This window comes from Danio aesculapii, chromosome 2, assembly GCF_903798145.1.
Source record: "Danio aesculapii chromosome 2, fDanAes4.1, whole genome shotgun sequence".
Classification (NCBI taxonomy): domain Eukaryota; kingdom Metazoa; phylum Chordata; class Actinopteri; order Cypriniformes; family Danionidae; genus Danio; species Danio aesculapii.
Genome location: NC_079436.1, coordinates 58,890,222 through 58,902,174, shown reverse-complemented (window position 1 = coordinate 58,902,174; position 11,953 = coordinate 58,890,222). Strand labels below are relative to the sequence as shown.

The 11,953-nt window shown below is 35.2% G+C and overlaps 1 protein-coding gene across 1 annotated transcript in view; it reads left to right on the top strand.

The window, feature by feature from the left end:
- The window catches only part of LOC130214867 (nucleolar protein 9), a 30,100-nt gene extending 26,754 nt beyond the window's left edge, over nucleotides 1-3,346 (top strand). Inside the window, exons 10-12 of the mRNA XM_056446708.1 lie at nucleotides 1,287-1,505; nucleotides 2,274-2,379; nucleotides 3,083-3,346. Of these exons, the coding sequence (XP_056302683.1) occupies nucleotides 1,287-1,505; nucleotides 2,274-2,379; nucleotides 3,083-3,240 (483 nt within the window). The 3' untranslated portion in view covers nucleotides 3,241-3,346. The remainder of the gene's footprint in view (nucleotides 1-1,286; nucleotides 1,506-2,273; nucleotides 2,380-3,082) is intronic.
- Nucleotides 3,347-11,953: the final 8,607 nt, after the last annotated feature.

Below are 11,953 nucleotides of genomic sequence, written 5' to 3'. Positions count from 1 at the left end.
GAGCAGATTTCTTCAACACATTTCTAATCATAATAGTGTTAATAACTCATCTCTAATAACTGATTTATTTTCTCTTTGTCATGATGACAGTAAATAATATTAGACTAGATATTCTTCAAGACACTTCTATACAGCTTAAAGTGACATTTAAAGGCTTCACTAGGGTAATTAGGGTAACTAGGCAGGTTAGGGTAATTAGGCAAGTTATTGTATAATGATGGTTTGTTCTGTAGACTATTGAAAAAATAAATAGCTTAAAGGGGTTAATAATATTGAGCTTAAAATGGTGTTTAAAACAATTAAAAACTGCTTTTATTCTAGCCGAAATAAAACAAATAAGACTTTCTCCAGAAGAACAAATATTATCAGACATACTGTGAACATTTCCTGAATCTGTTCAACATCTTTTGGGAAATATTTAAAGAAGAAAAAATTAAAAGGGGGGCTAATGATTCTGACTTCAACTGTGTTTATATAAATATATAAATATCATTCATTAATTCATTTTCTTTCGGCTTAGTCCCTTTATTCATCAGGGGTCACAGTGGACTTATGCAGCATATGTTTTACACAGCGAATGCCCTTCCATATGCACTTAATATATTCCTGTGTATATATAGGTCTGGTTTTAGAGCGCAGTAATTGATCAGTCTGGTGTAGCTCCTCCTCCTCATTACATCATCAGCTGGTGTTGTGAATGACAGACAGGAGTCCTGCACAGCAGCCAGAGGGATTCTTCTTCAGAATAGTGTTCAGGTCACTACTGATGCTGCTGGAGGAAAACCTTTCCTGACTCTCTCCTCCAAAACACCCCAAAGTGCTCAATAATGTTTAGTTCTAGGTACTGTGCAGGCCATCATCAATTTCATCTTCATCAAACCACTCTGTCTCCAGTCCTGCTGTGTGTATTGCTGCATTATCATCCTGTACATGCCATACTATACAATGTTTGACCCATTGGGTCACATAGTCCTCCAGAATAGTCGGTCAGCCCTTGGCAGTGACCCAGTGCTCATCTAGCATCAGTATTAGGCCTAGCGAATGCTATGATATTGATCCCAAACCATCACTGATCCCCTCATGCTTCACTCTGGGCATCAGCAGTCTGGGTGAGATGCTTCTTTGGGGCTTCTCCACACCTTAACTCTCCTAGATGTGGGAAAGACAGTGAACGTGGACTCATCATAGGACAATACATGTTAGAAGTCTAATACATGTTCCGCTCTGCATCTGTGTTGTGTGTAAGCTTGCGGTGTTGTCTGACTATCATGTGTGTGTGTTGTTAGCCTCCACAGCGCCCTCTGTCGGTCAGCTATCATGGCTCTCGGCTGGTCCAGGCTCTGTGTGGGTTCAGAGATCGCTCCGTCCTGATGAACAGCCTGCATTCGCTGAGATCCGCGGATCTGCTTTCTCTAGGCTGTGATCGCTCCGGCAGCCACGCGTTACAGGCCCTGATGACCAGCGGCAGCGACAAGGGCAGAGCCAAGATCCTGCGCAAGATGCAGGTAAAGAAAACAACATACAGACAAAAACAAGCATTATAATCATTAATAGACCTCTTGTGAGTTTATTTATTTTTTTATTTATATTTATAATTTATATGAAATATTTTTGGTTATTTAATTAATTTAAATTATTTATTTATTTTAATTAATTAATTATTTTTTTATTTATATTTATGTAATTTGTGTTATTTATATTTATTTATGTGTTTTTAATTTATATTACTTTATTTTATATTTCTTTTATGTAATTTATATTCATTTTATTATTTATATTATGTATTTACTTATTTATTACTTATTTATTTACTTTATGTTATTTATAATTGATTTAATTTGATATAATAGATTTATTTATTTATTGAATTAATTACTGTTTATTTATTTACTTTGTTATTTATTAATATTAACCATTTATATATTTATTATTTACGTATTTCTGTGTTATGGGTCACACTTAACAATAAGGTTCATTAGTTAATGTTAATTAATGCATTTACTAACATGAGCAAACAATGAACAATACATTTACTACAGTATTTGTTCATGTTAGTTAATGAAATTACAGTTGTTCATTGTTAGTCCATGTTAACTCAAGTTAACGCATTAACTACTCTTAATAAGCATGGACTTGGATGTTAATAAAGCATCAGTAAATGTTTAATTATGATTAATAAATGTTGTACATGTGTTGTTCATGATTAGTTCATGTTAGTAAATGCATTAACTAATGAACCTTATTGTAAAGTGTTACCGTGTTATGTGCTGCAGGACATATATGTGGATCTGGCTTGTTCAGCGTGTGGCAGTCGACTGCTGGAGGCCGTGTGGAGCAGCGCCACCGTCAGCCAGAAGCAGAGCATTGCAGAGAAACTGGGTGAGATGCTGATAAGTTCTGGCGAAAACAATTACACTCAATATTGCATTTATAATATAATGAAGATTTGTTTTACTCACTTATATTTATAAATATATTCATTTAGTTTATATATACACGTGTGTGTGTTTGTATGTATGTTTGTATGTATGTGTGTGTGTGTATATATATATATATATATATATATATATATATATATATATATATATATATATATATATATATATATATATAGAAGGTGGAAACTTTTTTAAACTAAAGTGGCTCATTTCAATTTTGCCTAAGTCATTCAGAATATGTGTGCTACCCAAATAATGACTATATATATATATATATATAAGTCTTTGAGAGCGGGTTTCTCAAGCCAGGTGGTGCATTAGACCAGGGGCTCATCTCCTGTTTCCAAAATGCATCACAAACTGCCCGAGAAACTGTTCAACTATAATTAGTGATGAAAATAAATGATGTTCAATAAGATGTGCTTGTGTTTACTGTTTATTCAGTTAAAAATGAATTGTGAACTGTAGGCCTACATCAGCTCCAAACAGTGATTTCTGATGACCTTAATCTGACTAAAGTCATCACTGAACTAAACAGAAATGGACTTAAGACATGTGGAGTATGCAGATATTAGAGGCATTATCATTATTGATGTTTTAATAATGAATGAATGAATCCTCCTGATGTGTGTCCTCTTTTTCAGCCCCAAGTGAGAGCCGTCTGAGGTCTGATCAGTTTGCGCGACACATTTGGGCGAAATTCGGCTTGATGAACTTTCTGAAGAGACGATCTGATTGGATGGAGGCACAGAGCGGAGAATCCAGGAAAAGGAAGATGTTCAGCGAATTACTGAAGGATTAATTCTCATTATTACAGATCTTCAAATCAGTTCATCTGAACGACGCATTCATTCGTTTTTATTTCGCTTTCATGCTGCATTTTATAAATAAAAACATCCAAAACATAACTGGATGCAGCTGTGCACAATTATGAATGAATGTATGTTTCATATTAAGGTTTTTTAATATTGTTCTGATGTGAAATCAAGCTAGATCCTAGAAAAAAGTGCAAATGTATTTCAGGAATGAATATTAATGATGACATTTTTCAACATTTCAATATGACTTCAGGTGGGGGTAATTATTTTAAATTAATAATATGCTAATACTCTCTCAGCTTTTGAGGGGTAACATTTAAAAAAAAGCATTAATATTAATAGACTAATTGTTTTTAAGCAAATGACTCATGAATCAAATATTTAATTCATTTATTTTATTATCAAATGACTTAGAAATATTGAAAAGTATTTGTATTATATATTTTTTTATTATATTTTATTATTTTATTTATTATAAATATTTAATTTAAAAATATATATATTTTTCAAGATTTAATTAATATTAATCAATGCACTTTTGGTAAAACTTGATTTAATTTTGAGTTAATTTCTATCAATCAACATTTTCATCAGACTTTAATCATATTTTGTAATAACATCAGACAAAAATGAATATTATATTAGTAATTAATATAATAGGGCGGCACGGTGGCTCAGTGGTTAGAAGAGTGGTTAGGCAAGAAGGTCGCCGGTTAGAGTTAGTTGGTGTTTCTGTGTGGAGTTTGCATGTTCTCCCCATTCAATTCAGTTCACCTTTATTTGTATAGCACTTTTACAATTTAGATTGTGTACATTGGCGTGGGTTTCCTCCGGGTGCTCCGGTTTCCCCCACAAGTCCAAACACATGCGCTTTAGGGGAATTGATTAACTAAATTGGACATAGTGCATGAGTGCATGAGTGTGTGTGTGTGTGTGTGTGTGTGTGTGTGTGTGTGTGTGTGTGTGTGTGTGTGTGTGTGTGTGTGTGTGTGTGTGTGTGTGTGTGTGTGTGTGTGTGTGTGAATTTGTGTTTCCCAGTACTGGGTTGCAGCTGGAAGGGCATCCACTGTGTAAAACATATGCTGGAATAGTTGGCGGTTCATTCCACTGTGGTGACCCCTGATAAATAAGGGACTAAGTCGAAGGAAAATGAATACATAATTAATATAATATTATGCATTCTTTATGTTTTTGTATTTTTACTTACCATTGCTTTTCAAAGGATCATTCATTATAATTTATGAACTAATACATTAATGATTTTCTTAATCAAATCAATAGGCTATTAGTGTATGGATTAAAATGAATGAAAAAACATATTTGTTAGTAATTCTTTTATTTCTAAACAAATAATGTCTGGAGTTAATAATATTAAAAGTCTGGAGTTGATAATATTAAGGATTTTTTTATGTTTGTTATCAATTAATATTGATCAATGAAGTCAGATATTTTCAACAGTGGAGGAAAAAATGATGAAAAGACATTAATTAATAAATTATTTTTTTATTTAGTCAGATAGATTTGTAAGAAATGTGTGAATGTGTGAGCGGTGTGTGTGAAGGTCAGGCTGCCGGCTGCAGCTGCTGCTTTATCTGTGTGGGAGAAAAACAGGAGGATCCACAGACTGAACTTCAGGACGACATGACATTCAGACACAACCATACAGCTGATAGACACACACGCACACACACACACACTCAGATCCTTCTGATTCAGACACACACATTCAGATCCTCTTCATGCAGACACAACCATACAGCTGATAGACACACACACACACATACCCTTACAAATATATAAATAAACACAAGAACACACAAATACAATAACAAATTTGACAATATAACAGTTGACCACAGCAGAATTAATGATAACAGTGTGACGATATCACAGTTGACAATAACGAGGTTGATGTTAACACATTTGACAGTAACAGAGTTGATGATATCACAGTTAACAATAACTTGATGATATCACAGTTGAAGATTATCACATTTGACAGTAACAGTCGATATCACAGTTGACAATAACAGGGTTGATGATATCACAGTTGACAATAACAGAGTTGATGATATCACAGTTGACAATAACAGGGTTGATGATATCACAGTTGACAATAACAGAGTTGATGATAACACATTTGACAGTAACAGAGTTAACAATAACACAGTTGACAATAACTTGACATCAGAGTTGACAATAACAGGGTTGATGATAACACATTTGACAGTAACAGTTAACAATATCACAGCTGACAATAACAGTTGATGATATCACATTTGACAGTAACAGTTGATGATATCAGAGTTGACAATAACATGGTTGATGACATCACAGTTGACAATAACAGGGTTGATGACATCACAGTTGACAATAACAGGGTTGATGACATCACAGTTGACAATAACAGGGTTGATGACATCACAGTTGACAATAACAGGGTTGATGACATCACAGTTGACAATAACAGGGTTGATGATATCAGAGTTGACAATAACAGGGTTGATGATAACACATTTGACTAACAGTTGATGATATCACAGTTGACAATAACAGGGTTGATGATAACACATTTGACTAACAGTTGATGATATCACAGTTGACAATAACAGGGTTGAGGATAACACATTTGACTAACAGAGTTGATGATATCACAGTTGACAATAACAGGGTTGATGATAACACATTTGACTAACAGAGTTGATGATATCACAGTTGACAATAACAGGGTTGATGATAACACATTTGACAGTAACAGAGTTGATGATATCACAGTTGACAATAACAGGGTTGATGATAACACATTTGACAGTAACAGAGTTGATGATATCACAGTTAACAATAACACTTGATGATATAATTGACAATAACAGAGTTGACGATATAACAGTTGACAATAACAGTTGATGATATCACATTTGACAGTAACAGAGTTGATGATATCACAGTTAACAATAACACTTGATGATATAATTGACAATAACAGAGTTGACGATATCACATTTGACAGTAGCAGAGTTGAAATAACAGTTGATGGAACCAGAGTTGACTGTAAAATAGTTGACGATATTGCAGTTGACAAAAACAGTTGGCAATATTACAGTTGACAATTACAGTGTTGACGATAACAGAGTTGACAATATCACAGTTGACAATAACAGTGCTGACGATATCACAGTTGACAAAAACAGAGTTGACAATAACAGTTGATATTACAGTGGACAATAGCAAAGTTGACAGTAACAGAGTTGACCATTTCACAGTTGACAGTAACAGAATTGATAGTAACAAGGTTGATGATATCACAGTTGACAACAGAGTTGACGATATCACATTTGACAGTAACAGAGTTGACAATATCACAGTTGACAATAACAGAGTTGACCATTTCACAGTTGACAGTAGTAGAGTTGACAATATTACAGATGACTAACAGAATTGACAGTAACAGAGTTGACGATATCACAGTTGACAGTGACAGAATTGACAGTAGCAAAGTTGACAATATCACAGTAGACAATAACAGATGACGATATCACAGTTGACGACTAAAAGAGTTGGCGCTTTCACAGTTAACAATAACAATTGACAATATCACAGTTGACAATAACAGAGTAGACGATATCATATTTGACAGAAACAGAGTTGACAATATCACATTTGACAGTAACAGAGTTGACAATATCACATTTGACAGTATCAGAGTTGACCATTTCACAGTTGACAGTAGTAGAGTTGACAATATTACAGATGACTAACAGAATTCACAGTAACAGTTCACAATATCACAGTTGACAGTAACAGAATTGACAGTAGCAAAGTTGACAATAACAGTTAACGATATCACAGTTGACAATAACACTTGATGATATCACAGTTGACAATAACACTTGATGATATCACAGTTGACAATAACAGTCAACGATATCACAGTTGACAATAACACTTGATGATATCACAGTTTACAATAACACTTGATGATATCACAGTTGACAATAACACTTGATAATATCACAGTTGACAATAACACTTGATGATATCACAGTTGACGATAACACTTGATGATATCACAGTTGACGATAACACTTGATGATATCACAGTTGACAATAACACTTGATGATATCACAGTTGACAATAACACTTGATGATATCACAGTTGACAATAACACTTGATGATATCACAGTTGACAATAACACTTGATGATATCACAGTTGACAATAACACTTGATGATATCACAGTTGACAATAACAGTTAACGATATCACAGTTGACAATAACACTTGATGATATCACAGTTGACAGTAACAGAGTTGATGATATCACAGTTGACAATAACACTTGACGATATCACAGTTGACAATAACACTTGATGATATCACAGTTGACAATAACACTTGATGATATCACAGTTGACAATAACACTTGACGATATCACAGTTGACAATAACACTTGATGATATCACAGTTGACAATAACACTTGATGATATCACAGTTGACAATAACACTTGATGATATCACAGTTGACAATAACAGTTAACGATATCACAGTTGACAATAACACTTGATGATATCACAGTTGACAGTAACAGAGTTGATGATATCACAGTTGACAGTAACAGAGTTGACGATATCACAGTTGACAGTAACAGAGTTGACGATATCACAGTTGACAGTAACAGAGTTGACGATATCACAGTTGACAATAAGAGTTGACGATATCACAGTTGACAGTAACAGAGTTGACGATATCACAGTTGACAATAACAGAGTTGACGATATCACAGTTGACAGTAACAGAGTTGATGATATCACAGTTGACAGTAACAGAGTTGATGATATCACAGTTGACAGTAACAGAGTTGACGATATCACAGTTGACAGTAACAGAGTTGACGATATCACAGTTGACAGTAACAGAGTTGACGATATCACAGTTGACAATAACAGAGTTGATGATATCACAGTTGACAGTAACAGAGTTGATGATATCACAGTTGACAATAACAGAGTTGATGATATCACAGTTGACAGTAACAGAGTTGATGATATCACAGTTGACAGTAACAGAGTTGACAATATTACAGATGACTAACAGAATTGACAGTAACAGAGTTCACAATATCACAGTTGACAGTAACAGAGTTGATGATATCACAGTTGACAGTAACAGAGTTGATGATATCACAGTTGACAGTAACAGAGTTGATGATATCACAGTTGACAATAACAGAGTTGACGATATCACAGTTGACAATAACAGAGTTGATGATATCACAGTTGACAGTAACAGAGTTGATGATATCACAGTTGACAATAACAGAGTTGATGATATCACAGTTGACAGTAACAGAGTTGATGATATCACAGTTGACAGTAACAGAGTTGATGATATCACAGTTGACAGTAACAGAGTTGACGATATCACAGTTGACAGTAACAGAGTTGATGATATCACAGTTGACAGTAACAGAGTTGACGATATCACAGTTGACAGTAACAGAGTTGATGATATCACAGTTGACAGTAACAGAGTTGACGATATCACAGTTGACAATAACAGAGTTGATGATATCACAGTTGACAGTAACAGAGTTGACGATATCACAGTTGACAGTAACAGAGTTGACGATATCACAGTTGACAATAACAGAGTTGATGATATCACAGTTGACAGTAACAGAGTTGACGATATCACAGTTGACAGTAACAGAGTTGGCGATATCACAGTTGACAGTAACAGAGTTGATGATATCACAGTTGACAGTAACAGAGTTGACGATATCACAGTTGACAGTAACAGAGTTGACGATATCACAGTTGACAATAACAGAGTTGATGATATCAAGGTTGACAGTAACAGAGTTGATGATATCACAGTTGACAGTAACAGAGTTGACGATATCACAGTTGACAATAACAGAGTTGACGATATCACTGTTGACAGTAACAGAGTTGACGATATCACAGTTGACAGTAACAGAGTTGATGATATCACAGTTGACAGTAACAGAGTTGATGATATCACAGTTGACAGTAACAGAGTTGACGATATCACAGTTGACAATAACAGAGTTGATGATATCACTGTTGACAGTAACAGAGTTGACGATATCACAGTTGACAATAACAGAGTTGATGATATCACAGTTGACAGTAACAGAGTTGATGATATCACAGTTGACAGTAACAGAGTTGATGATATCACAGTTGACAATAACAGAGTTGACGATATCACTGTTGACAGTAACAGAGTTGACTCAATAAATTGTTCCTTATTGAGTCCCTGGAATGTGTAGTTCAAGTAAAGTGTGTGTTAATGCGCTGTGTTAAAGAGCTCAGCTCTGCAGTGTGGGATGTAAAAGTGTCGTCCGGCAGGTTTTCCCAGAGTTGACGATATCACAGTTGACAATAACAGAGTTGACGATATCACAGTTGACAATAACAGAGTTGATGATATCACAGTTGACAGTAACAGAGTTGACGATATCACAGTTGACAATAACAGAGTTGACGATATCACAGTTGACAGTAACAGAGTTGATGATATCACAGTTGACAGTAACAGAGTTGATGATATCACAGTTGACAATAACAGAGTTGATGATATCACAGTTGACAGTAACAGAGTTGATGATATCACAGTTGACAATAACAGAGTTGATGATATCACAGTTGACAATAACAGAGTTGATGATATCACAGTTGACAGTAACAGAGTTGATGATATCACAGTTGACAGTAACAGAGTTGACGATATCACAGTTGACAGTAACAGAGTTGATGATATCACAGTTGACAATAACAGAGTTGATGATATCACAGTTGACAGTAACAGAGTTGACGATATCACAGTTGACAGTAACAGAGTTGGCGATATCACAGTTGACAGTAACAGAGTTGATGATATCACAGTTGACAGTAACAGAGTTGACGATATCACAGTTGACAGTAACAGAGTTGACGATATCACAGTTGACAATAACAGAGTTGATGATATCACTGTTGACAGTAACAGAGTTGACGATATCACAGTTGACAATAACAGAGTTGATGATATCACAGTTGACAGTAACAGAGTTGATGATATCACAGTTGACAGTAACAGAGTTGATGATATCACAGTTGACAATAACAGAGTTGACGATATCACTGTTGACAGTAACAGAGTTGACTCAATAAATTGTTCCTTATTGAGTCCCTGGAATGTGTAGTTCAAGTAAAGTGTGTGTTAATGCGCTGTGTTAAAGAGCTCAGCTCTGCAGTGTGGGATGTAAAAGTGTCGTCCGGCAGGTTTTCCCAGAGTTGACGATATCACAGTTGACAATAACAGAGTTGACGATATCACAGTTGACAATAACAGAGTTGATGATATCACAGTTGACAGTAACAGAGTTGACGATATCACAGTTGACAATAACAGAGTTGACGATATCACAGTTGACAGTAACAGAGTTGATGATATCACAGTTGACAGTAACAGAGTTGATGATATCACAGTTGACAATAACAGAGTTGATGATATCACAGTTGACAGTAACAGAGTTGATGATATCACAGTTGACAATAACAGAGTTGATGATATCACAGTTGACAATAACAGAGTTGATGATATCACAGTTGACAGTAACAGAGTTGATGATATCACAGTTGACAGTAACAGAGTTGACGATATCACAGTTGACAGTAACAGAGTTGATGATATCACAGTTGACAATAACAGAGTTGATGATATCACAGTTGACAGTAACAGAGTTGACGATATCACAGTTGACAGTAACAGAGTTGGCGATATCACAGTTGACAGTAACAGAGTTGATGATATCACAGTTGACAGTAACAGAGTTGACGATATCACAGTTGACAGTAACAGAGTTGACGATATCACAGTTGACAATAACAGAGTTGATGATATCAAGGTTGACAGTAACAGAGTTGATGATATCACAGTTGACAGTAACAGAGTTGACGATATCACAGTTGACAATAACAGAGTTGACGATATCACTGTTGACAGTAACAGAGTTGACGATATCACAGTTGACAGTAACAGAGTTGATGATATCACAGTTGACAGTAACAGAGTTGATGATATCACAGTTGACAGTAACAGAGTTGACGATATCACAGTTGACAATAACAGAGTTGATGATATCACTGTTGACAGTAACAGAGTTGACGATATCACAGTTGACAATAACAGAGTTGATGATATCACAGTTGACAGTAACAGAGTTGATGATATCACAGTTGACAGTAACAGAGTTGATGATATCACAGTTGACAATAACAGAGTTGACGATATCACTGTTGACAGTAACAGAGTTGACTCAATAAATTGTTCCTTATTGAGTCCCTGGAATGTGTAGTTCAAGTAAAGTGTGTGTTAATGCGCTGTGTTAAAGAGCTCAGCTCTGCAGTGTGGGATGTAAAAGTGTCGTCCGGCAGGTTTTCCCAGAGTTGACGATATCACAGTTGACAATAACAGAGTTGACGATATCACAGTTGACAATAACAGAGTTGATGATATCACAGTTGACAGTAACAGAGTTGACGATATCACAGTTGACAATAACAGAGTTGACGATATCACAGTTGACAGTAACAGAGTTGATGATATCACAGTTGACAGTAACAGAGTTGATGATATCACAGTTGACAATAACAGAGTTGATGATATCACAGTTGACAGTAACA